Source organism: Pocillopora verrucosa, chromosome 5 (assembly GCF_036669915.1).
Source record: "Pocillopora verrucosa isolate sample1 chromosome 5, ASM3666991v2, whole genome shotgun sequence".
NCBI lineage: Eukaryota > Metazoa > Cnidaria > Anthozoa > Scleractinia > Pocilloporidae > Pocillopora > Pocillopora verrucosa.
In genome coordinates, this window is record NC_089316.1 from 20,317,947 (window position 1) to 20,345,814 (window position 27,868).

A 27,868-nucleotide genomic window follows, 5' to 3' on the forward strand; every position below is an offset into this window, starting at 1 on the left:
ACGATTCATTCGAATCATTCATATGTTTTAAGCTTATGGCTGTGCTCTGTCCAAATGCCACTGACTTTTGTCTTCGGGTGACTTGTACAGCTTTTATTTCATGAAAGCTTTCACAAGCTGGATAAGCAAATTCTGAGAATAATGCTTGTATGCACACAGTGTTGAAATCAACTAGCTAAATGGAACTAAATCATTACACTCAGCCAACATGCCACAGAAAGCCCAGGCTCAAGTGCAACTTTAACGACAGAAGCTATTCCGTACCGAAACTGTTGAACAGCTCACAAGTTGTACAGATTGTACGTAGGTCTAGTTGGTAAAATATCAAATAACACACAGCCTGTTAAAAACCTCCCCCAAAACGGCTTCGAAGTTGACGGAACAAACAAACCAGTAGGTTACATTTTGACATTGAAGAGTTAAGCAAACATAAAATAAGCTGTAAAGCTTACTTCACCAACCTGAGTTAATCATTGCCCGTTGTTGACTCACTTCTAGGCACGTGATTCAATAGCAAGTCCAAACAATCTGAGTCACATGATGAGGCATGACACAGAGAATCCTGTCCTTTGTTATCTTTAGCCAAAGGATTGGCTCCCCTCTCAAGAAGATACTTTACACCCTGCAGCTTACCATAAGAAACAGCGATGATAAGAGGTGTTTCACCATCAGCTGTTTTTGAGTCAACGTCCGGCAGGTGGGTAAGGATAAGATCAATGGTATCAGGGTCACCGCCCTTTGCGGCATGATGTAACGGGCTCCAACCCCTTTTGTTTTCACAGGCTATAGCTGCTCCCTTCTCAAGAAGCCATTTCACTGCATGTAATTTGCCAGTACCAGCCGCCACCATTAGTGGCGTTAGACCCTCGCCTGTTTTTGACTCAATGTTGGGCAGGTGAGTATGGATTAGAGATATAATATCAGTGTTTCCGCCCTGTGCGGCAAAATGTAACATGTTCCAACCTCTTTTGTCTTCACAGGCTATAGCTGCTCCCTTCTCAAGAAACCATTTCACTGCATGTAATTTGCCAGCAAAAGCCGCCACCATTAGTGGCGTGTAACCCTCGCCTGTTTTTGACTCAATGTTGGGCAGGTGAGTATGGATTAAAGATATAATATCAGTGTCTCCGCCCTGTGCGGCACAATGTAACATGTTCCAACCGCTTTTGTCTTCACAGGCTACAGTTGCTCCCTTCTCAAGAAACCATTTCACTGCATGTAATTTGCCAGTGACAGCCGCCACCATTAGTGGCGTGTAACCCTCGCCTGTTTTTGACTCAATGTTGGGCAGGTGAGTATGGATTAGAGATATAATATCAGTGTCTCCGCCCTGTGCGGCACAATGTAACATGTTCCATCCTCTGTTGCTTTCACAGGCTACAGTTGCCCCCTTCTCAAGAAACCAATTCACTGCATGTAATTTGCCACAGAAAGCCGCCACCATAAGTGGCGTGCAACCCTGGCCTGTTTTTGACTCAATGTTGGGCAGGTGAGTATGGATTAGAGATATAATATCAGTGTCTCCGCCCTGTGCGGCACAATGTAACATGTTCCATCCTCTGTTGCTTTCACAGGCTACAGTTGCCCCCTTCTCAAGAAACCAATTCACTGCATGTAATTTGCCACAGAAAGCCGCCACCATAAGTGGCGTGTAACCCTCGCCTGTTTTTGACTCAATGTTGGGCAGGTGAGTATGGATTAGAGATATAATATCAGTGTCTCCGCCAGATGCGGCATGATGTAACGTGTTCCATCCTTTGTTGTCCGTCAGGGAAGGATCTGCTCCCCTTTTAATCATACTCTTCACCGCTTGAACATTGCCATTCAAAGCAGCATTCATTAGCGGCGTTCTGCCTGTTGTGTTCCTGGAGTCAACAGAAAACCCACGAGGAAGCGTCGATTTCATCTCAGTGACGTCACCTTCTTTTTCAACAGAGTGTAACTGATTCAATTCCTTGTTGTTCTCGCTCACAGAAGTGTCGCCTAAAATCGTATAATGTGAAAGGAAATTAAGATTGGCATCAAACTCCAAGGAGGATGTAGAAACATGAGATTTATTTTCGAACTAGCCCCGTTAGGAGGAAACTTGGGTAACAAAAAAATTTGTAAAAATAACAATTATAGTAATAGTAATTATGGTAATAATAATAATGACTGATAGGTATAATTGCTCTGGTGACTATTGAGATGCATCCACTCTGATTGGTCAAGGATTGCGTCACATCTCGCTAAAATCACCTCGCGCGAGGAGATTTCATCATTTCAAACTTCTACTGGAAAATGGTTGCTTATCTCGATACGAGTAATCAAAACAAGTGTAACACATTGTATCAACAAAAGTCCCAACAGCTAATTAACAAAACGCCTAAAGCAAAGTCTTGATTTGATTGAATTTCAGTTGACGTAAGCGTTACAGACAGGATATGAAAATTATGTTCCATGACTTTTAAATCACTAATTTTCGGCATTTGCCGAGCAGCTATGTTCTTGGTATTTAAGTCTATTGACAGTTATAAAAAAATCATATCGTAGCAGGCTTCGTTGTGCTTTACAACTTACCCAATTTTCTGTCTAAAAAACAACTTTGTGCCCCTTCTTGCTAGAAGAGGCTCTAAATTAAGATGTTGTGCGAAATTACACGTTGGTCAACATTGGGTATTTAAGGAATGAACTCAAACAAAAGGAAAACAACTGTTACACAATATGAGAACAAAGTCTGATAGCAGTACTACCATATTCCCTTCTTTTCCGTAATTTCCTGCTCTGTATTAATCTTCATTCATCTCCCCCCCCCCTTCCGCCCATCCCTTCACATTTCCCAATTCCAAAATTGGTTGAAATACATAAATTGCTAAAAGGCATATGGTACATACCTTCTACAGCCGTACATGTTGCTGCACAGACTTCCTTTTCATTGTTCAATTCTTCTTCTGTTGAACCACACCGAACTGTGCCTGAATCTGATGAATATAAAAAATATAAATTATGCACATATTAAATCAACCAAACACAGGCAAGGCTCAAATTTTTAACACATTTACTATATTAGTGCTAACTATAAGTATAAGTAAGAGAATCTTTTTCCTCCTTTTAGCTTCATTGAAAAAGTCATTAGAGCGACGAGAATTTTGTAGAAAAGGGATACATGGAAAATTGTTATTGATATGTTTGATCCATTTGTGCTGGATGACATGTAAGCAAACGTGAATACATGTAAATAGCTCTTCTTTGATCACCATTGTTCTATGTTTGAGAACTAACTCATTTGTTTTCTAATAGTGCTTTCATTAATAAAGTTTTACCGGTATCTCCGTACATTTCCTTTTAAGTTGAAAGTAAAGCAGAAATACCAGAAGCTGTTAAAGAAATACTACACATGTTATGTAGCCTCATCCCAATCAGCAATTACTGGTACACGAAGGTCTTTGCTTCAACACACTTAATAACTATACATGCATTTCCTCGAATAAGCACCTAGGCACGAATTATTTAAAGTTGTGGCTAAAAAGGAAGGTCGCTTATTAAAATCATATAAACTATAAACTGTTCTGATTTGACTGTAGTTGAAGATTTCTAAAGTTGTAAATAAAGTGGAAATAGAATCGGGTTTTCCATCTATTTTGGGCAGTAAGAGAGAAGGGGAGGATGATTATTCAATGTGGGGGGGGGGGGGGGGAAGAGGGGTGTCAGTGCTCTTGTTTGATAAGTTGACCTCGATCACAAAAGTTTCACCTAACATCAAACAATTTGAAAGGAAATTAAGAAAGGCAAAATTATGCAAGAAAGGTGTAGAGAGGGGAGAATTGTAACACAACTAGTAACTTTAAGGGGGAAATTAAGACCGAGTAAACGTTTAAGTTGTAGAACTCTTATCAATGTGGACCTTGTTAGACAGAAATTTCTTATTTAGTTGCATTGCAAATCGAGATACACCCGTCTTGATCTTATGTTAGAGATTTTTCACCAAGACTGATAGCAATCTGCTGTATTGTTGTCTAAACGTGCGGTCGAATCTTGGTCGATATTAATTGTGTCAATTGTGTCAAGTTTTGGCCGTCGGCCATCACTTTGGTATTCAGTCAAGTTGTTCTATTTCACGTTTGGTAATCAAGAATAGTCCCAACTGCTCGTTAACTACACAGCTAAAGCGAAGCCTCGAATAGGTTTGTTTTCAATTCCTCAAAGTGTTACAGACAGGATATGAAAGTAATGCTACAGAGAAGAATTTCTTCAAAGCCCTGGCATTTTGGAAAACTTTCGTAGTTCAGTCACTTTCTATGACATCTGAATCACTACGTATAAGTATTCACCGACCAGCCTTATTCTTTGTATTAGAATTTATTAATAGTTATAATTAACCCTTTACACCCTAATATCAATATGCATATTCTCCATACTTTCTCTACACCTTTCTTTAGGTTCTGAAAAAGAGAATTTGTTTAAAAATCAAGAGCTTCTTCTTGTCGATCATTTCCCTTATTCTCGTGACCTTAATGTTTGAATCAGGGGTGATCTTGTAAGGAGAAAATAGATGCCAGTCACTCTTAGGTGTTAAAGGGTTAAATGACATGCGTTGTAAAGTTTACTCACCTTGAACAGACTTTGTTTGTTCATTCCCATCAGTTCTTTTTCTCTTTAAAGAGGTGTTTGGAGCTTTTTCTGTGGAGAAAGAAGAGAAATATCACATTTATTGTTTTTTTAGAGGGCACGGTAACGAATCTTGCAATCTGATTGGTTCTTTACCCGGTCAGTATTTTCCTATCTCTGCCCACGGGCCACGGTAACGCTTTCGTGAGTCGCCGAGTACATCCCAACTTTCGTTGTCAGTTTTCATAAATATACCTCGTTTTCCGGCTGGGCAGTATTTTAAAGCAAACAAGTCGGTCACTACCTCAAGCCGATAAATAACTTATGAATCCTCTCTTTTTTCTCTCTCTCAAATCACTTTGGTTGACAGAAAAATATTGGTTTCAGAATGAATTTGTATAAACAATAGTGTCATTACGTTGGTTGACAAGCGGCCTAAAAACTGTCTGCAATTAATTTTAATCCTTCACAAAAAGTACCCAGAAAGTTAAAAAAGGTATTTGGTTACAGTTAAACTGAACGATGGAACTTTCATTAATTTAATATCTGAATTTTCTCGAGAAAATTGTTAGTAGAGAAAGAGCGAGCAAAGTTTTAATTTAAGTTCTACAACAAATATAGGCTCCCGGTGTGTCTTTCCAATTCCGTTCAATTTGGACATTTGTACCGTAAATTACACAACAGAAACTGAAGGAATTTTTTTGAGAAAAGGCCGCATTAAATTCCCTTGTGTCTCGTTAAAGTGTGCCGTTCGAATTTAGTTTTTGTGAAGGAAAGACCAGATTTACACACGCCATTGCAGCAAACAAACGAGCAAACTCTCACAACCTCAAAATAAAAAAATTGAATTTACTCACAATTACTTTCCTCGCCGTTTACTTAATGAACAGAGGTAAATCTTCGTACATGAATGAATCGTCGATGAGAGTGAATAATACTTTCCGTTAGATCATTGACTGATTTTGAAGAAAACATTGTCGTGACAGTTCTTGCCAAACTAGTTCCGTTGTTTTTCAAATGCTCTTATGCTTTTTTTTTTTCTTGCGCGCTCTCTAATTGACAGGTGTCATATTGTGACAGATACTTGTAAAAATAATGTTTCAAAGTTTGCTTGGAAGCCTTTTAAATCACCTTTATCGTTACGGAAAAGAAAATGTTTCGCTGAGGCATCTCTCTTAAATTTGCATCACTTCTATTTTAACTACCATTTACCCACTCAAAAATTGTTCAGTTTATGGAAGATCTTACCGTATTTACGTCCATAAATCATTCGGGTTCTTTCGGAAAGAATTTCGTCAAGTTTAAAATCAATAAATATGTTATTTACCGGCTAAGGGTCGGTCCGTATGGTGAAAAACTGTGACCGAGGTCTCGAAAATGCTGCCCTCGGCCTACGGCTTCGGGCAGTATTTTCAAGACCTCGGTCACAGTTTTTCACCATACGGACCTCCCAGCCGGCAAATAACATATATATATGGAATGCCACCTAGTTTGGAAACCTGCAAACAGACTTCCATTTAGGAGACAAGAAAAAGGTAGAAATGATGGATGTTTTAACGTCCGTTGTGCCCCCTCACTTCCATATTGTTTCAATGTTACTTTCTGTCCTTAAAATCAATCTTGCCCCTTTTTGCAAGAGGAGGCTTTAAATGACAATGTAATGAGAAATGATATAGTGATCAATTTTGGGTATTAAAGGGATTAAACCAAGGCGACAAAATAGGAATGTAATATAATGCAAGAGGAAAAAGTCTAATATCCCTGAGGAGTCCCAGTCCCTCCCCTATAGTCCTCCCTTGTTGTTTTATCCAGGATGTTCTCCCCAACCCCCCTTCCCCCTTCATATTTCATATTGGTTGCAATACATAAATTGCTGATAGGCACGTGGTGCCTTCCTTCTACAACTGTACCTGTTGCTGTCCAAACTTCTTTTGTATTTCTCTGTGCTTGTTTTGTTGAAACATATGCAGCTGCACCTGCAACAATGGGTTTAGGTCAAGAGACATTTTAATACTCGAATTATGTAAACCATGCAGTTACATGTTCAAAAGCCACACACAAAACTCACAACCCCAAATGCACATATTATTATTAGATCATAAATAGAGCACTCATTGGAATTAGTTCATGTACATGTGCATGTATTCCCAGCTTATAGATATGATCTAGTAATTTATGCCTGCATGTACTTCCAACAGCATTTTGTCACAGTACCTTAATCTCGTGAATATCAAAAAATACAAATTATGCAGTCATTAAATGAACCAAACACAGGTTAGGACTCAAATGTTTAACATGTTTACTATATCAGTGCTAAATAGAAGTTAGAGAATATTTGGCCTCCCTTCACCTTCATTGAAAAAGTCAGAAGAGTGAGAAGTGTTGTGGAAGAAAGAGTAACACAAGCATAAACATTAATATTGTTTGATCCAACTGCTAAATGACCCATAAGCCAACAAGAATACTACAAGTAAATTAAGCTCTTCTTTGATCACCAATTATATTATTTTTTGGTGAGAACTAACTCATATCCTTCTTCATTACTTCAAGGCTTTATCTACATACTCAATCTCTTTCCGGAGTTCACTCAAATAGTGCTTTGATTAATAAGTGTTGGGATAATAAAGTTCTACAGGTATTTCCATACATTTCCTCATGAGTTGAAACTTAAAAGTAGGAACAGTTTTTCAGAAGTTTTTCATATACTGAACAGCTATCAGCAATTACACAAAGGTCTTTACTTCACCAAATTTAAAAGTTTCAGATATTCCATTTCCTTGAATAGGCACCCAGGCGTGAATTATTCCAAGTTTTGGCTAAAAGGAGGGGCACTTAGTGGAAGGAAGTCGCTTAATCAAGCTTATCGTATATATATACTGATTTGGCTTTAGTTGAAGTTTAAAAGGTTTTAAATTAATTCGTAATAGAATCAGATTTTCTTTATTTAGGACAGTAAGAGAGAAGAGGAGGGTGATTATTTGATGGGGGGGGAGCGCTCCTGTTTGACATAATGGTCTAGAGGGGGGGTGCTAATCTCAGAGCATGGGGTGCCACTTTTACAAGGAAATACAGTAATTGGCCACAGTCTTAGACTAGAAGATGCTGATATTCCTATCATTGCAGCAATGAAAAGTTGATTTCCCAGATTTCTTTTAATTGTTTTAAGAACTTTTCTGTGGCATACCTGATTTACTGATTTATTCCTCATAATTCTCCTGACAGTTACAGTCTAATTACAATATTCCTAAATGTAACATGCAATGTAAACTTTACAGACCTGGTACAGACTCTCCTTTTTTATTCCCCTCTGTTTCTTCACAGTTTAGGGAGCTGTGTAGAGCTTTACCTACAGACAGTAAGGAGAAAAAATAATTTCTCTCTGCAGTTCAGCCAAAGCTCCTCAGGAAAGTGTCATAAGTAATCACAGAATACCCTCCTAGGAGGAGAGTTAATATTAAAACTACTGTACAGTACCACTAAATGTTTCAGTTACTAATAAAAATAATATTACTGACCACTCTCACTTTCTTCCAGCATTTCCTGCATTTTGATTTTGTCTGTCCTTCTGAATTTGCAGGCAATTGATTGCAAAAATCCACCTAACAAGTTCTTCTTTGTCTCTTCAGTTTTTAATACATTCTTCTTAGCTGTTTATTTAATTTGAAGAAAATGAAACATATATTAACTCAAGTTTCTGCTCAAAATTATAGTGAACTTATCAATTGTTATTTAAGCATTGAATGTTACAGTTACAGCACTATTTTACAACTCTACTCTCTGACTGTCAGAGATCTGTTGTACAGTTCAAACACTATCATGCAGGCTTGTTTTTCAGAAAAGAGAAAAATTAGGGCATAACCTCCAATGTTACATGTTCATTCACCCACCTGGTGCAGACTCACTTTGTTCCCTTCCTTCTCTTTTCCCAACTTCTGAGCCACTGTGTGGAAGATTACCTACAGAAAGGGAAGAGAAATATTTATTGGATCAGCTGATATCATAGCAAGCAAACAATTTTATTTATTATCTGCCAATCAATCTGCCAATCATTTCAAAGCTTCCACATCTCCCCCTTCCCCCCTGGGCAACCCAAGTGCAAATGCCCAGGACGTTGCCTGAGGGTTGCCTGTGGGAAGGATGATAAAGTTTTGAATCGATGGCACATGACTGTTTGCAAAATTTTAAATAACACAATTCTACTTCAATCACAAAACTGTTAAATTGATGTGTATGCTGTAGAAATATTCATGAAAATATTAACTTTTGTTCATAATATGACTTTTTTAGACCTGTACCCTTCCTAGCAAATATTACTTATTATTCATGGATTTTACAATTATACAAAATTTACCAGTTGCCACCAAAACCTCCTTCCTTTGTGTTTGTTCTTTATCATTTGAACTACATGGAGCCTTTTCTGGAAATAATGAAAATGAATAAAGCTACTTAAAATTAATTTTAAATTTCAGGATACCATATTTCTTTCCATAAGAACCCATGAGGGTGGGAGGGGAGGGGGGGGAATAACTGGAAGGATGGTATTTAATGGGTTGAAATTCAAATGTTGCACTGAACGCAACCCAATATTTACCTGAACTGATGCCATTACATGATGATTACATGAAGAAGTTTCTAGTTTATTACAAATGAATTATTTTGATCTGCAAAACTACTGCGCATGAATGAAATAAATTGTAGTTTAAAAGGACATTATAAGATTCAATCAGGTTTTAAAAACTTTGTTCATTAAAAGTTAGAAGAATGAAAAGTGTTGTGGAAGAAAGAGTAAGACAAGCACTAACATATTGATATTGTTTGATCCAAATGCTAAATGACCCATAAGCTAACACGAATACTGCAAGTAAATTAAGCTCTTCTTTGATTACCAATCATATAAATATCATCTTTTTGCAACAACTAACCTATATCCTTCGTCATTACTTGAAGGATTTATCCACATTCTAAATCTCTTTCTGGAGTTTACTCAAATAATGCTTTGATTGATAAGTGTTCAGATAATAAAGTTCTACACATATTTCCATACATTTCCTTATAAGTTGAAAGTCAAGCAGAAACAGTTTCAAAAGTTCTACATACACTAAATAGCTTCATCCCAATCAGCAGTTACACAAAGGTCTTTGCTTTACCAAATTTAGTAGTTTTAGAAACATAAATTTCTTATTTAGTTTAAGCTCTTCTTTGATTACCTATTAAATCATTTTTGAGAACTAGCTCAATCTCTTTCTGGAGTTTACTCAAATAGTGCTTTTATAAGTGTTGGGATAATAAAGTTATCTACATTTATTTCCATACATTTCCCTATAAGTTGAAAGCAAAGCAAGAATATTTACAGAAGTTCTACATACATTAAATAGTGTCCGGGTGCGAATTATTTAAAGTTTTGGTTAGAAGGAGGGGCACTTAGTGGAAGGAAGTTGCTTAATCGAGGAGGGTGTTTAGTAAGAATTAAATTATAAACTGTACTTATTTAGCAGTTAAGTTGAAGCTTAAAAAGTCATCAATAAAGTGGTAACAGAATCAGGTTTTCCTTTTATTTAGGAAAGTGGGAGAGAAGCAGAAGTGATAATTCTAGGGGGGAGCTTGTTTGATATAATGGCCTCGGAAATACAGTAGTTGGTCATAGTATTAGACTGGAAGATGCTGTGGCATACTTGCTGTTTAGTTGAAGAAAATTAACTAGTCTAAGGAAATTATTCACTGACGTTTCTGCTCCAGTTTCTGAAGACGTGAGCTTGGGATGCCTGTGCTCACAGCTGTCATTGAAAACACTCCTTTACAGGAGTTTTTTGTTTACCTAAAGGATCCTGCAAGTAGACAAATATTACATACCTGCTGCTTGCACTTCTCCCTCGTCTCCCTGTGTTTGTCCTCTTGTTTCATTTGAAGTGTCTAAAGCTGCATAGAATGAAAACACTGAAGTTATGATCATGACCTTCTTTAAGTACTTAATCAATGAGGATTTTAGGTCAGTGAAAATGAAAGAGGTTTTCTATTGTTAGCATTGAGTGGAATTATGGTCATCTCAGAGTACTTGGTATATATTAAGATATATATTATTATTATTATAATATATATTATTATATTAAGACCGATCGAAACTAGAATATCTTAATCAATTTTAAAGAGCTTTTAATTTTCTTATAACTGTGCAGAAACTATAAAGTTAAGTCGCTGTAGACTTAGTACACAAAATAAAGAAAAAGCTGGCTTTTTTCACCTGTTGGATGACAATATGAGCAATCAAAATTATCCCTGGGCTCCAGCTGATTAATTAGAATTATGTATAACTAATAAAATTTTAAAAAAGGAATTAATATACATACCTGCTGCTTGAACTTTTTTCTTGTCTCCTTTTGTTTTTTCTCTTGTTTTATTTGAGGTGTCTTGATCTGCAGCGAAAACTGAATTAAGATAGTCATAAATTGCAACGCATACACCTCTATAATATATAATAGCCCTATGCAGCCATTTTTCTTTTTTTTTTTTTAACTGTTTTCATTGTTTTGTACAATTTATAATTCCTTGGATCATTTCACTGCTACAAAAAATGTTGGATTGGTAGAATATTTGTTCAATAAAATTGAACAAGCTGATGTTGGGTTTCCAAGAAAATGTCGCCTCAAGGAACTATTCAAATCATACATACTGAATGATAACTGCTGTATGTTAACTCAGAATAATTCTTAATTAGTTTTAAACAGCTTCTACTTTTCATATCATACAATTCTGCTGAAAGCAGGCAGCTGTTTACTGTTCACAAACCAAAGGAAAAAACTGTTTCCATCTGTGGTCAAAATAATTTAATCATATCCTCATATTGATGAAGAGCATATGCAAATATCCTCACTTAATTGGGTCTACAAAAGGTACAATAACAAGAAAAAATTTGCATTTTTTTTGTGGCATTCTACAAAATGAGTTAAATATATGTACCTTCCGCTTGCCCACCTGTCCTTCTTTCTCTTGTTTGTTCTGCTGTTTTATTTGAAGTGTCTGGATCTTATACACAGGACAAAATACAAAAGTAATTCATTTACATATCTGTAAGGCTGAGGATAGGAATAAGAATTTTTCAGTTTAAACATTGACACCTGAACCACCCATACCTGCCCATGCCATGTGGTGGACAAGAAATGATCCAATATTTTCAAGTCTAATTTTCTGTACCTTTATGATTACGTTAGACCTTCTAGAACACAAAATGAAAAGTAAAACTGCTATAAAATATTCTGCCTGGAAAATAATTAACATCCAGGTCTTAAAAGCAGCAAAATAAGTTTTTGAGTCAACAACACTATGATTCCCTTAAGATGCAAATTGAGGCTATAGAGTGAAAACAAAGGACTTCAAGCAAGGCCTAATGACATTCTGAAGATTCTAAGGCTCAGTAAATATTGTGTGTGAGTAAAGAGATGTCAAAAAAGTATTGTTTAATAGAAGATTTTGTGTCAAAACATAGAACTTTCAGAATTTTCACCATAAAATGCTGTGCAACATTAACAGAAAATATCAGCAGACTTTTATACAATCCTTCAACAACACTTAAGCATTAAATGTTACAGTAGTATTTTGTAACTACACCCTCTGAGTGTCAGAGAACTGTTGTACAGTTCAAACAATATCATGCAGGCTCACTTTTCAGAAAAGAACCAAATTAGGGCATATAACCTGCAATGTTACATGTTCATTCACCCACCTGGTGCAGACTCACTTTGTTCCCTTCCATCTCTTTTCCCAACTTCAAGGCCACTGTGTGGAAGATCACCTGCAGAAAGTGAGGAGAAATATTTATCAGATAAGCCAGTATCATCGCTAGCAAACATATTTATTTATTATCTGCCAACCATTTTTAAGCTTCAACATCTCCCTCCTAGCTCCTTCCTGTGCAGCCCACAGGCAAACGTCTGGGAGGTTGCCTAACATGTTACTTGTGGGAAGGATTTTGAAGCTTTGAATTGATGGCACATAACGGTTTGCAAATTTTAAAAGACACAATTCTACTTATGTCACAAAATTGTTACAATAATGTGTATGCAGTAAAAAAATTTGTGAAAGTATTAACTTTTGTAAATAATATGAATTCTTTAGACCTGTATCCTAATCCCAGCAAATATTGCTTATTGTTCAAGGATTTTACAAACATTATACAAAACTTACCAGTTCCTGTGAAAACCTCCTTCCTTTGTGTTTGTTCTTTATCGTTTGAACTGCATGGAGCCTTTTCTAGAAATAACGAAAATGAATAAAGCCACTTGAAATTAATTTTAAATTTTAGGATACCGTACTTCCTCCAATAAGTGCCCATGGGGGTTTGAAGGAGAAATTACCAGATTAGGATGGTGCTTAATGGGACGAATTAAAAACAACAGATAAGACACATAATGCTTTAACCCCTGAGAGTGACTAGCATCTAATTTCTTTTTACCATATCATCCCCAAAATCACACATAAAGGTCACAAGAAGAAATGAAATTATCGCCATCAATTGAAGCTCTAGATTATAAAACAAATTCTCCTTGTCATCCCTTTGGAAATGTATTGAGAACAATATGGAAAACATGTCAGCTGATGTTGGGGTGTAACAAGTTAAGGGACTCTGATATGGAGATAGGAATAACTGAATGGAAAAGAAACTATTCTCCTCCACTGATTAAACTGTAGGTGAAGTTTAAAAAGTTATAAATGAAGTGGCAATAGAAACAGGTTGTCATTGTACACCTACTTTTTAAAAGTGAGGAAGGAGGGGGGGGGCAGTTATTGGAGGGGTTGCTCGTTTGAAATTATGGTCTAGGTGGTGCATACTTATTTGGGGGAGGGCACTTATTAGAACATGGGCACTTATTCAAGGAAATATGGTAAGTCATCTTGGAAAAATATATCTTAAATGAGTAATCTCTCTCTTGATTATTTTTTCAAAAACAATTGTAAGGGCATCAATAAGTAGCAACCTTCATTCACCAAAAACAAGAATTAGAGACAGTTCCTGATCATCTAATAGCTTAGCACAGGAAAGTAAAACAATTGTTTCCTTTACAAAGGAAAAAATCTTTCTTGTGGAAGTCAGTAGCTATAGTTCTCACAGTGCAAATATTCTTTGAAATTAAAATTGACTTAGAAATTTTGGTTATAGTTACTGAAGCAAACCTGTGAATACAGTCTCCTTAGGAGTGGGACTGGGAGCCAACTGCAGAATCATCTTCATAAACTTTTCACATTCCTCCTTCCAGTGGTACCTCTTCCCATAATTCCCTCTCAGATGCAGGGCATAGGCATACCTCTCATCTGGTGTTTGCTGTGATAGCTCTTGGATTTTTTTTGCCCATTCCTCTGGTGAAGCTGATGGGATGACCACAGCCATCCCACCATCCACAGTTTGAAGGGCTTTGGCTATACCACATTCCCTGGAGACCAGTACAGGCACACCAGCTGATATGGCCTCTAGGGCCACCAGCCCGAAGCCCTCGGTGCGGGATGGCATCACAACTACATCCGCTTGACGAAACATCTCTCTCATTTCTTCGTAATTACAAAAGCCTCTGATGGTTAGTTGATTCCGTGTTATTTTCGTTTCCTCCAGGAACCATTTTTCAATCTTCCGTTGTTGATCTTGTGGTGCACCAACAAAAGTGAGCTCGAATTTTCTTTCCAGTGAAGCTACAGCCTTACCGATTATATCGTATCCTTTCAGTTCAAAGTCCTCAAAGCTTCCACGACCAAACATGAAGATGCGAAACTCATCTTCTCCTGATGATTCAAATTTATTCGATTTCCTTGCTGTTGGATTGACATACTTTTCGAAAATCCCCGGAGTAATGACTTCTACTTTGAAATCTGGCAGACTTCTTTGATATTTTCCTTGTAGTAGGGAGCCTACTGCAACGACTAAGTCAGATGCTTTGCAGAGCTCCAGTTCTCGTTTGTTCTTCGCTTCGTTATCTGCAATTGCATCGGCCGTAACGCTGCATTCCAGCTTGTACTTTCCAAGGTCCTCGCAAAACACATGCACAAAGTGTATCCACTTACAGCCTGTTATTCGTCGAATGGAATAAGCCGCACCACCAAACTTTCTACCGTGGCCAACGATGATGTCAGGATTGGGAAGCTCTGATGGTGGAAATCGAATCCATTCAAGCGGATCACTAGATCCAGGAGGTCGCTGTGCTGTGATTAAATGGATTCCATTGCTGCTCGCATCTTGTCGTTCTTCTTCTGTGCTTTGGCAAACAAAGCAGTGAACCCTGATTCTTTCTTTCGAATACTTCGCTAGATTCAAAGCAAGCTCCCTGTTAAACGTTGATAATCCACCTTTCGAAGAGCCCCACTCGCCACAGATAAACATAACGTCAATACACTGATCCAAGATTACTTCTGCGCTACAAGATGCTCCGCCCTCGAGGTCTTTAGTTATCCCTTTATCTTTCACAGAATTCGCGTCGAGTGCATTCAAGGATCCTCTTTCCATCTCAAGGCTTTTTCAATAGACAAATGTGAAGTGCAGAAAAGAGAATCACTCGTACGCTGGATCTTTACACGCAACTTCCGCCTTTAAGTCGCGTGCGAAATAAGAGCTTTCCGAACACTTTCCGAACATTTTCCGAAACGTCACGGAAAAGAGAATAGTCCTAGGTCCATATCAAGAAGAACTGTAATAGTCTCTTATATATTCTTCCTTGGTTCTTTCTTGTTACACTCGGAAATGACCGAACTCAACATTCTCTAAGACACAAAAAGAGAAGCCATCATAAACCGCAATCGAATGGAAACGAAACTTAGATTTCTTGTCTCCTCATCCTCAGTAACAACATGTTAATGCATAGAACTTTTGTTAACGCTCTTAAACCAGGCATTGTGCAACAAAGATCTCAGTTTTAGTGTCCTTGTCCACCGTATAAAGATGTCTGTTGGACAGAGATTCATTTTGACGACATCGTGGCCTCCTCTGCTCAAGCTGTCATACCTTTCAATTTTTGATAACGTTGACAAACAAACAAAAAAACGATCTAGCCGAAACGAAGAGAATGCTTTGATGATTTTAAAATGACCGACTTCAATTTGTTTTTTTTTGTTATTTTTTTTTTGTGTCTTTTTTTTTTCTTTCCTTCATAGGACGATTGTAGTAGGGAAAACTAAACTGGAGTGATCCAAACACACGTCATCATCCCCTTTTCTGGACACTGGTAGCCTTGTACCCAGACCTCCACGGCTAAGCGGTTGTAACGATCCTTCATTTCAGTTAGAGTTAATCGGTAGGATATGGGTACGAGACAAGACGTTGAGTACGGAGAGCCGGGTGCATTGTTCTTCTCCTTTTCCTTTCCTTTTCATTTTTATTTCATTTTGTTTGTTTAGGAGAGGGAAAAAGGGTACCGTTCGGTGACGTGAGTCAGACACATAAAAACTCTTTTAAACGCTTCAAAGATTTGGCGTGTAGGATCGATGCTCATATTACCCAGACCGTGAGTTGTTCTGACTCTCCTCTTTTACGATTTGCGAAACAATCTGTCGTCATCAATTTTATCGATTAAGATGTGCTTGTTGCAATAAAAACTTGATTCTTCGCCGGAAGAGTTTTTAATTACACTGGTTTATAAAACGATAAGTTCCAAAATTTTCAGCTTCTCAAAAGAACCCATAACCAGGCATTTGAGTTAAGGAACATATAGATAAAAATAAATAAAGTTATGAAATTAAAATAACTGAAAAAAAAAAAGTAACTAAAGACTCCAATACATTTCCATTGGGAAAACAGATTTGTTTTACAATAGTATTGGGCTGTGCGGAAATTTTACCTAAATTTGTTTAGTTTATAGTAACGTGGCTTTTTCCAAAGGGATGATGTTGAAATTTGATAGCGATTCATTAAACCCAAATATACGTTTTCTTTGAGTGACAGATATTTAGCGAACTGAAATTTTTTATTACTTAACCCACCAGAGATTTTGTGAGTTTCCCATCTTGTAAATGCAAAAAAAATAATGAAGTAAAGATTTAAGCAGTCATTTCTAAAATTTAACAAGTGAAAGGGAATGCAAAGTTGTATCAAAAAAAAAAAAATACAGGCTGTTAAGGAAAAGTTGTAAAAATGGAATTTTTTAGCTGGCAATAATTTTTTTTCAATGCATCTCCACCATGTAGTAATCAGTCAAAATTTTATGTGACTGTATCATATACATTTTTGGATGAATTATAAAGAGATGCCACAGAATACCAATTAAAAGCAAATTTAAAAATGGTTATAGAAGATAACTTTTAATGTTGATGATGATTGCATATTGGAACTTTTAGTTATACACATATTTTTTGCTACCTCTTGGTGACACTTGAAGTATTGTTGGGTCAAGTTTTGATTCTTCTGCAACTTAAATTTAGTCAGTTTTGATTTGGGATTGGCAGGGAAACAGAAGAAAAAAGCTGTTACGAGAAACATATTTTGGTACACACAAGCAGTGAAGGAAAGATGCAACATTTAAATTTTGCTAAAATAGATATGTATTGTATACCTATTAGGGCTGCAAAGTGTCTCAGGGAACACATAATATTGCATATTTACCTTGTAAAGAAATGACCAATTATTGTGAATAAGACTTACACATCTGATAAGAAAAAAGTTTTGGCATGTAAGAGTGAGCTATGTGCATTCATATCTCTGTAGGCTTAATGCTATTAACTTACAGAGAGGTAATTACTTATATTTTCTCTTAACCCTTTACACCCTAACATCAGTATGCATATTCACCATACTGTTCTCCATACATTTTCAAAGAGGCTGACAAGGAGAATTTGTGTAACGGTCAAGAGCTGCTTTAGTTGGTGATCATCTCCTCTATTTTCCTAACTTTCATGTTTGATTTAGGGGTGAAATAGAAAGGAGAAATTAGATGCTAGTCAGTCTTAGGGGCTAAAGGGTTAACTGTGTGTACAAAGCTCCACACAGCTGTCAAGACTGTGTTGTGTTTTGTTTTATGAAACTTTATTGCTGCTTAATATCTGATAGGTAATTGCAAAATAAACTTAGAGGTAAACAAACAGAAGACAATATGAAAACAGTAATATATTATATAGGAAATTAATACTTATTAACAAACTTGAGTTGAAAACAGAGAGCTGGAACAAACTAGAAGAGTGCATACCCAGTGAATAAGCTTTATGCTACATTGTAAAGATATCTGAGTTAAAAAGCCTAAATTGTAACTGTCTGTTAGACTAGCTTGTATGCAACAGATCAATAAATCTATCAGGTCTGACAAGGAGAATAAAAAGTATTAATAAATTTAGCTCTAAACTTTTTTTCACAATGTTAGAGGATTATAATTAGCACCTTAAATTATTTGGAATAATCAACTATGGTCAAGCAAAGACCTTCATGTAATTGCTGACTGAGATAAAGCTTAAATTTAAAAAATATAGAATTTATGTAACTGTTTCTGCTTTAATTACGACCAATAAGGAAATGTATGGAAACAATACCTGTAGAACTTTATTATCCTAACACTTATCAATCAAAGCGCCACTTGACTAAACTCCAAAAAAAGAGATCTCATGAGAGTATACATTTATATAGATAAATCTTGAACCAATAAAGAATGAAATGAGTCGGTTCCCAAACATAGAATGATATGTTGATCAAAAATAGCTATCTATATCTATTTATGGCTTATGGGTCAGTCAATTGGCACTTGGATCAATTGTCAAAATGTTTCAGCGTATATAATTTTGTCTGCCTTTTTTCCATATAACACTCTGGTCCCACACTTCACTGAAGCTGAAACTGGAGGCAAAATATGCTTTATTTTACTTAGCTCTGCATTGAACATGTTTAACATTTGAGTCTTGCCTGCGTTTGGTTCATTTAATTACTGCGTTTTCTGGTTTTTTGTTGTTGGTGTTTTTTTTTCAAATTCGCCTGATTTAGGTACAGCTGTACTTGATTCAACCGTTCTGAGAACAAGCAGAGAGAAATAAAAAAGAATCTTTTACAGCAACAGATACAGTCACTGTTGTAAAAGGTATACCATGTGCCTATCAGTAATTTAATATGCAAGGGGGAGAGACTGGGACCGATCAGCGATATTACACTTTTTTACTTCAATTTTTTGTAACATTTATATTCTGGTGCTTGGCCACAATCCCTTTAAAACTCAAAGTTGATTAAGATGTAATTTCTCATATAAGCGCAGTGTGACACAGATCAGAAATGGATGATGACGTTTAATCAATAGGAATAGGTTTAATACAGTACGTGAATGGTTTTATTGTAATTTTTGAAGAACGCATCCTTGTGAGTTAAGAGGAAAAACCTTGTGAAACCAGTGAGGAGAATGTATTCTAAAAAAAAACGTGATTCTTCAAGTGTGTTTTGTTTGTGTTTAGCGAACGGGAAGTTCGCCATTAATTAGATTTTTTTCAGCGAGCAGAAACCGAGAAATTCCCATCAGGGGCAAGAATTTGTTTTAGGGCCGAACTATTACTACTAGTAAAGCAAATCGAGAGAGAAAGAGCACGACTTATTAGTAGACACTCATCATTTCTGCCTTTTCCTTTTTTGTTTTTACGCGCAAGTTTGGCGAGGATTGTTCAATACCACGGATTGTAAGGAGTCGTAAATTTAAAGTGACTCGTCGATCCGTACGATATCCGTACCGTGGAATCCGTTTGAGGAGGCGAGCGTGGCCTAGTGGTTAGGGCGCTGCACTTGTAAGCCGGAGGTCCCGGGTTCAAGTCCTCCTCCCTGCCACTGGATGGATTTGTCTTCGGTGGCCCCGAATTCAACTCCTGCACGCTTTGTAAATAGCCAACTGGTCTGCCTCCTACCAGTTGGGGTTTTTAACGAGTTTCTGTTCATTTACGATATTTGTTTCCTTATTTACAGTGTCCCCAATTAGCACAGCAGTGCTAAATACGCTGACACTTAAATAAAGTTATTATTATTATTATTATTATTATTATCGTGTAATGATCTGAAATGTATTTACGAGTCGTACGCTCCTAACGCGCGACTCGTCTGCTGTATTCACGAGTCGCAAGGTCGTGGTGTCGATCCATAAATGTTATTAAAGAGACTTTTTTCACCACTTGAGTCTTTCAGGCCATGGTAGATTTTGTCGTTTCGTACGATCCCTAGAGATCGCGTGAAAAATTCACGAATCGTGTGACCCGTACGAATCGCCTAATGTATTCTCGGGTCGTGTTGTCCATCCGTGAATCTTATTAGGGATACTTGGATTTTGTCTGCTAACCTGGTGGTGTGTCGTGCACTTCGTGTGTTGCTCTTTGGTAGAACTAGTTACACCCTTGTTGTTTGCATGTGCACTGAGCAAGTGATCCGCTCGTATTGTGCAGATCAAGCGTGCATTTTAATCCACGCGTCGACACACTTGGTCATGGCCAGAGAGACTCTAAGTCTCTCTTATGAGGTGTACAGATCGACCGGAAAACTTGACTACTCGTGAATACAATAGCAAATCTCCTTGTCGCCTGATATTTCTCCTAAAGTAAAATTTACTAGTTCCATAATAAATCTTATGTGTCTACATCGTTCTTGTATTATGCTGCCTTAATTCCTTTTAGAATTTTACGATTTTAGGCGGCACCTTTGTGAGCGAGGACAACAAGGCATTGAAACAGTTACACTCTGCTGAAAGAGACAGCGACGTCACCAAGATGAAGTCCACGCTTTCTTTTGGATTGTCTATAGACTCCAGAGATGGAACAGGCAGAAAGCAGCGAAAGAAAGTTGTGCTGGATGCGGTCAACTCTAGAATGAAAACAAGTTTCAGCAGCCCCCTCCCCAACTTCCTTTACTTATTGCACGATTAAATGGAGCCCACCCTTGAATCCAATCCACCCCTATTCACCTCCTAAGAGTCATTTTTATCCACACCCTAAGTCAACTGTTTTGCTTTTACTTACCTATCTCTCACTTTGGCAAGACATGTTATCTGAACTAAGGAAGACAACTTTGTTTTGATACTCATTGCATAAGGCTGTATTTTATTTACCATTTGAAATTTGTTACAAAAGATGATCAACAATGCTCGGCAATCCAAAAGCACTTAAATATCACGCTCCATCGTTGCATAACGCAATGCCCATTAAAATGATGTATTGGGTAATTGTCTCACCTGCGACAAGTTTGTCTGATTATGATCTTTCTATTTGTATTCATGGACAATAAAGACACTATCAAAATAATAACATGCCATTAAAACTGACTTGTTCTTTACCTGTGAATTGTTGTTTAACCCTTTGACTTCCACTGGTGACCAACACAGAATTTCTCCTTACAATGTTAATACAATATCAAGCAGACTAGTGACGATAATTAAGAAAAAGTCTAGTGGGAGATTAGAAGTTGATCCAATACCAAATTCTCTGAACTAACGTCATAAAAATTATGTGTCAGACAGTAAGGAGAATTACTATTAAGATCTTGGGAAGGAAATGGTTTAAAGCCGCTGAAAGGTTTTGTTTGTGCTTGAATTTGAGCATGAATAGATCAGTTAATAAGTTTGGGAACAAGATACCTGTGTTTAAAAAACAAAACATTTCAAAGAAAGGGGATTTTTGGTTTCAAACGTATTCAATTTAAAGTGCAATTTGAGCTGGAGTTTCAAATATGAGTTACTTATGGTAAGCAGCTAGTCTAAAGTGGTTACAGCATCTGTAGGTTTTCAAAAGCTGTTCTGCTGTTCCTAAAATTAGATCATGCTGATTCTTAATCATAGTTTCACTTAGAGTTTGAGGAACTGATTAACAGAATATTGAGCCTCACTGTTCCAAAGTGCTCTCTATTCCCTCAGCAACTGGACCAAAAAAGATTATCTTATAGTCTTCACTCAACAAAGTCATAAAAATTGTACTATCTATAATACACTTCCTGTACCATCAGATTAAAGCATGTTTCACAGATGACCCACTACCCTCAGAAGTGCATAACTTTTCATCGTTCATCCTCTTTAATACATAAAAATGGTGCTCCCCCTGTTTCTGTGAATCAATGTCAGTTTCTGAGCGACTGAGTACCTACCTGGAAAAGTATTGAGTGATATTTTGAAATGCTTTCATTTCCACTGTGAAGATATTTCCGTTATTATTATTATTATTATTATTATTATTATTATTGGTTGCCTTTCTTTTAACATTTATTTTCAAATTTCTGTTCAAATAATATGATTTTAGGCGACATTTTTCTTGATTTTTCTGTTGACTCCCAAGATGCAAAAGGTAGAACGCTGCTAATGAATGTTTCTGTGAGTGGCAAGGTTCAAGCGGTTCAGGGCTTAACGAAGAGAGGAGCAGATCCGTGTCTGATGAACAAAGGAGGATGGAATTCATTACTACTTGCTGCACTGGGTGGTAACCCTTAAATCATTGCTCTGATGTTAACCCACGTGCCAAACAATGAGTCAAGGTCTGCTGAGAATCTCTCCCTATTTATGATTCCTTTTTTGAATTGTAATTGACAGGCCGTGTAGTGGTTTCTTGAGAAGGAAGAACCGCAACCAGTGAAAACAACAGGATATAAGAATGTGTTCTGTTTTTCCGCACAGAGTACTGACACTGACATCAATAATCTTATCCTTCTTGACGTGCCAGACATTGACCCAAGGAACGCAGAGCAGGGTCCCTTGCCCCTTATGGTAGCTGGTTTTACTGGTAAGGGAGTGGTAAGGGACATGCAGTGACTGGTAACGGACTGGTAAGGGACATGCAGTGAAATGGTTTGTGAGAGGAGGACAACTGCAACCTGTGTAGACAACGATGGGATGTGCTGCATAGGTAAAAACCGCCTGTGGTGATGCATCTCTAATCATTGTTGTTTGTCATGGCAAACTGTGGGGTGTAAAGTATAACCTTCGAAGGGGCAAATCTTTTGGCTAAGGACTGACAACAGACAGGATTCTTTACATCTCGCCTCATCATGTGACCCATACTTTCTAGATTAATTGCTGCTGTGTCACATGCACCTTTCCCTTGCCTGCATAGATTTTGAGTAAAGGGGGCAAGTTTCTAGAGAAACAGTGGTGCTGCGTCGGTGGAAGAGTATAATAGGGTAGTTTACTATTATCAACCGAGTTGATAAAGTTAATTTGCCCCCGTGAAAATTTTAAAAGCTGACGTTTCGAGCATTAGCCCTTCGTCAATCGCTCTAACGCTGAAAACTTCAGCGGCTAAACTCTTTGCGGTGACCAATTTACGTTATCAACTCAGTTGATAAACTAAATTACCTAGTTTTTGAGTAGCCCAGTTAGATATGCAAAGTCAAGTTTATTAAACTAGCATACAAAAACAACAACTATCTTGTATACTTCAGCAGTTTGCTAAATTATGCCAAAACTGACGCTGACACAATCCTCAAAGGCTCACTTAATGCGAACGTGGGGAGAGGACTGGCAAGAGTCACCAACTGTACCCTTCCTAAAAGCAGTTCTTCAATCTCTCGAATGTTTTTTGTTTTGGCTTATTTATCTTCTGGGGGTGGGGGGTGAGTAGGGTGGAAACATTTTGTTCCCACCGCCACCCTTCTATGGCTCTGTAGTATTTTAAGGATTTCCCTTATCAGCAGACACCCCCCTCCAGATGCTCTATTAGTGACAACTGGTCCAACCTCCCTTCTAAAAAAACCAAAAAGTCCCCCCCCCCGGAAAAAAAAGGCCTCCTTCCCCATAGACGATATATACATGTACTACTCCCTTTAACCCTCCCCTTTCTCCCTATTTATCCAAACAAGGATTTTTTTCACTACTTTCCCAGACGCTAGAAATATCAAAGTCATTCCCTTTGACAAACAAGACTTTCTTTCGTTCGGTGATATAAAATTTTATTGACTACAGTTATAACGTCGCTTACAAAGGTTACCTAAAAATTTGTTGTAATTAGAGCCTCTCAGTGATGTTATCATTTCTTTATTGGTACAGGTAATCGCACTACTTCGAGTGACATTTGGTATAAATACCCCAGTTTTTTGTTTTTTGTTTTTTATTTTTTAAACCATCTTAATTGTACGTGCCCGTAGGGCGTGTGAAATTCGTTGTCTTTTTAAAAATTACGAGTGCTTACTCATTTCAGTTTGCCTAAGAAAAGTCATGTCACTTCTTATTCATTTTAAAATGAACTAATTTTCGATCTAGCTTCACTGATAATGCAGAACAAAAGGTAAAACACGTACAAAAAGATTCATTCAAACCCTGCAAACATCATTGTGTTGGGTCAAATCAACGTGTTACGTCAAAGGAGAAAATTTTCGACGTCTTTCTTTTTTAAGCTATTTTAGAGTTCGTTACGGTTTTTTTACTGAATTAACAATTAATGTTCTGCACTGTACTAGCTCTCTTCTACATTGGTGTTTCATGAAAACTGTATTGCAGCCAATCAGAATGCAGAAATTTCTTCATGTATTCTATTAACAGGTTTCCTTGAAAAATGAGATATTCTTAACATCGATCGCGTTAAAAGTAAAGGCTATGTGCTATTATATAAAATAGTATTTAAAAAATAGATCTGCTATGCAAAATACACTGGCTAAACGTCTGAATTCATACTTCTTTTTATCAAATTTTACAAAACATTCCAACCTCGATTTTAGCTTGATACAAATGTTATCGGAACACATTTTCAGCTAAGACAAACTTATTCAGCGAAATGCAATTTACGTTCATATTTCCAACTTTTGCATCAAACTATACAGTCGTTGTATTACATCTATATGTTCTATAATAATAAAAAGTTATGTGGTAAAAAACAACCTATTTACTTGTGAAAAATATACAAAATCACATTAATTTTGAAACGTCTTAAATAGGAAAATAAAGAGGCCGTTAACGTTGCAGAAACCTACACTTCTGTCTTTGAAATTAATACGTCCTAGTAAAAAACACCCTTGTACTTGTGAAATATACATAACATTATATCAATTTTAAAAACGTTTAACTAGATAAAAATAAAATCACCGGTAATATTGTAGACATACACTAACAGCTTTTCCAGTATAGTACAAACCACAAGAGAACCTCAAATATTGACAACACCACGCAAATTGTAACCTAAGAGAAAAAAACCAAAGAGTATTTTAGGAAGAGAAATGAAGATTCCTCCGACAATTGAACAAGAACACGCTGCACTAAGAAAATGTATATCTTGGTACATATCGTCTCATGCCAAATGCAGCCCAGCACTAACACCGCAACATACGATTCATTCGAATCATTCATATGTTTTAAGCTTATGGCTGTGCTCTGCCCAAATGCCACTGACTTTTGTCTTCGGGTGACTAGTACAGCTTTTATTTCATGAAAGCTTTCACAAGCTGGATAAGCAAATTCTGAGAATAATGCCTGTATGCACACAGTGTTGAAATCAACTAGCTTAATGGAACTAAATCATTACACTCAGCCAACATGCCACAGAGAGCCCAGGCTCAAGTGCAACTTTAACGACAGAAGCTATTCCGTACCGAAACTGTTGAACAGCTCACAAGTTGTACAGATTGTACGTAGGTCTAGTTGGTAAAATATCAAATAACACACAGCCTGTTAAAAACCTCCTCCAAAACGGCTGAGAAGTTGACGGAACAAACAAACCAGTAGGTTACATTTTGACATTGAAGAGTTAAGCAAACATAAAATAAGCTGTAAAGCTTACTTCACCAACCTGAGTTAATCATTGCCCGTTGTTGACTCACTTCTAGGCACGTGATTCAATAGCAAGTCCAAACAATCTGAGTCACATGATGAGGCATGATAAAGAGAATCCTGTCCTTTGTTATCTTTAGCAAAAGGATTGGCTCCCCTCTCAAGAAGATACTTTACACCCTGCAGCTTACTATGAAAAACAGCGATGATAAGAGGTGTTTCACCATCAACTGCTTTTGAGTCAACGTTCGGCAGGTGGGTAAGGATAAGATCAATGGTATCAGGGTCACCGCCCTTTGCGGCATGATGTAACGGGCTCCAACCCCTTTTGTCTTCACAGGCTATAGCTGCTCCCTTCTCAAGAAACCATTTCACTGCATGTAATTCGCCGGTGAAAGCCGCCACCATAAGTGGCGTGTAACCCTCGCCTGTTTTTGACTCAATGTTGGGCAGGTGAGTATGGATTAGAGATATAATATCAGTGTCTCCGCCCTGTGCGGCAGAATGTAACGTGTTCCAACCTCTTTTGTCTTCACAGGCTACAGTTGCTCCCTTCTCAAGAAACCATTTCACTGCATGTAATTTGCAAGTAAAAGCCGCCACCATTAGTGGCGTTAGACCCTCGCCTGTTTTTGACTCAATGTTGGGCAGGTGAGTATGGATTAGAGATATAATATCAGTGTCTCCGCTCTCTGCGGCAAAATGTAACGTGTTCCAGCCTCTTTTGCTTTCACAGGCTACAGTTGCTCCCTTCTCAAGAAACCATTTCACTGCATGTAATTTGCCAGTGAAAGCCGCCACCATAAGTGGCGTGTAACCCTCGCCTGTTTTTGACTCAATGTTGGGCAGGTGAGTATGGATTAGAGATATAATATCAGTGTCTCCGCCCTGTGCGGCAGAATGTAACGTGTTCCAACCTCTTTTGTCTTCACAGGCTACAGTTGCTCCCTTCTCAAGAAACCATTTCACTGCATGTAATTTGCAATTAAAAGCCGCCACCATTAGTGGCGTGTAACCCTTGCCTGTTTTTGACTCAATGTTGGGCAGGTGAGTATGGATTAGAGATATAATATCAGTGTCTCCGCTCTGTGCGGCAAAATGTAACGTGTTCCAGCCTCTTTTGCTTTCACAGGCTACAGTTGCTCCCTTCTCAAGAAACCATTTCACTGCATGTAATTTCCCAGTGAAAGCCGCCACCATAAGTGGCGTGTAACCCTCGCCTGTTTTTGACTCAATGTTGGGCAGGTGAGTATGGATTAGAGATATAATATCAGTGTCTCCGCCCTGTGCGGCACAATGTAACGTGTTCCAACCTCTTTTGTCTTCACAGGCTACAGTTGCTCCCTTCTCAAGAAACCATTTCACTGCATGTAATTTGCCAGTGGCAGCCGCCACCATTAGTGGCGTGTAACCCTCGCCTGTTTTTGACTCAATGTTGGGCAGGTGAGTATGGATTAGAGATATAATATCAGTGTCTCCGCTCTCTGCGGCAAAATGTAACGTGTTCCAGCCTCTTTTGCTTTCACAGGCTACAGTTGCTCCCTTCTCAAGAAACCATTTCACTGCATGTAATTTGCCAGTGAAAGCCGCCACCATAAGTGGCGTGTAACCCTCGCCTGTTTTTGACTCAATGTTGGGCAGGTGAGTATGGATTAGAGATATAATATCAGTGTCTCCGCCCTGTGCGGCACAATGTAACGTGTTCCAACCTCTTTTGTCTTCACAGGCTACAGTTGCTCCCTTCTCAAGAAACCATTTCACTGCATGTAATTTGCAAGTAAAAGCCGCCACCATTAGTGGCGTTAGACCCTCGCCTGTTTTTGACTCAATGTTGGGCAGGTGAGTATGGATTAGAGATATAATATCAGTGTCTCCGCTCTGTGCGGCAAAATGTAACGTGTTCCAGCCTCTTTTGCTTTCACAGGCTACAGTTGCTCCCTTCTCAAGAAACCATTTCACTGCATGTAATTTGCCAGTGAAAGCCGCCACCATAAGTGGCGTGTAACCCTCGCCTGTTTTTGACTCAATGTTGGGCAGGTGAGTATGGATTAGAGATATAATATCAGTGTCTCCGCCCTGTGCGGCATGATGTAACGTGTTCCATCCTTTGTTGTCCGTCAGGGAAGGATCTGCTCCCCTTTTAATCATACTCTTCACCGCTTGAACATTGCCATTCAAAGCAGCATTCATTAGCGGCGTTCTGCCTGTTGTGTTCCTGGAGTCAACAGAAAACCCACGAGGAAGCGTCGATTTCATCTCAGTGACGTCACCTTCTTCTTCAACAGAGTGTAACTGATTCAATTCCTTGTTGTTCTCGCTCACAGAAGTGTCGCCTAAAATCGTATAATGTGAAAGGAAATTAAGATTGGCATCAAACTCCAAGGAGGATGTAGAGACATGAGATTTATTTTCGAACTAGCCCCGTTAGGAGGAAACTTGGGTAACAAAAAAATTTGTAAAAATAACAATTATAGTAATAGTAATTATGATAATAATAATAATGACTGATAGGTATAATTGCTCTGGTGACTATTGAGATGCATGCACTCTGATTGGTCAAGGATTGCGTCACATCTCGCTAAAATCACCTCGCGCGAGGAGATTTCATCATTTCAAACTTCTACTGGAAA

At 37.8% G+C, this 27,868-nt stretch overlaps 1 protein-coding gene and 1 pseudogene across 11 annotated transcripts in view; both read right to left on the reverse strand.

Annotated features, from left to right (window-relative positions):
• The window catches only part of LOC131777643 (uncharacterized), a 45,226-nt pseudogene extending 30,112 nt beyond the window's left edge, over window positions 1-15,114 (reverse strand).
• Window positions 15,115-23,567: 8,453 nt separating this feature from the next.
• LOC131781273 (serine/threonine-protein phosphatase 6 regulatory ankyrin repeat subunit B-like) overlaps window positions 23,568-27,868 on the reverse strand; it is a 40,217-nt gene continuing 35,916 nt past the window's right edge. For all 11 annotated transcript variants that reach the window (XM_066167735.1, XM_066167732.1, XM_066167730.1 and 8 more), the window contains 2 exons: window positions 25,258-27,571; window positions 23,568-24,650 (listed from right to left, as the gene is read on the reverse strand). In XM_066167735.1, coding sequence (XP_066023832.1) covers window positions 25,263-27,571 — 2,309 coding nt within the window. In that variant the 3' untranslated portion in view covers window positions 23,568-24,650; window positions 25,258-25,262. The remainder of the gene's footprint in view (window positions 24,651-25,257; window positions 27,572-27,868) is intronic.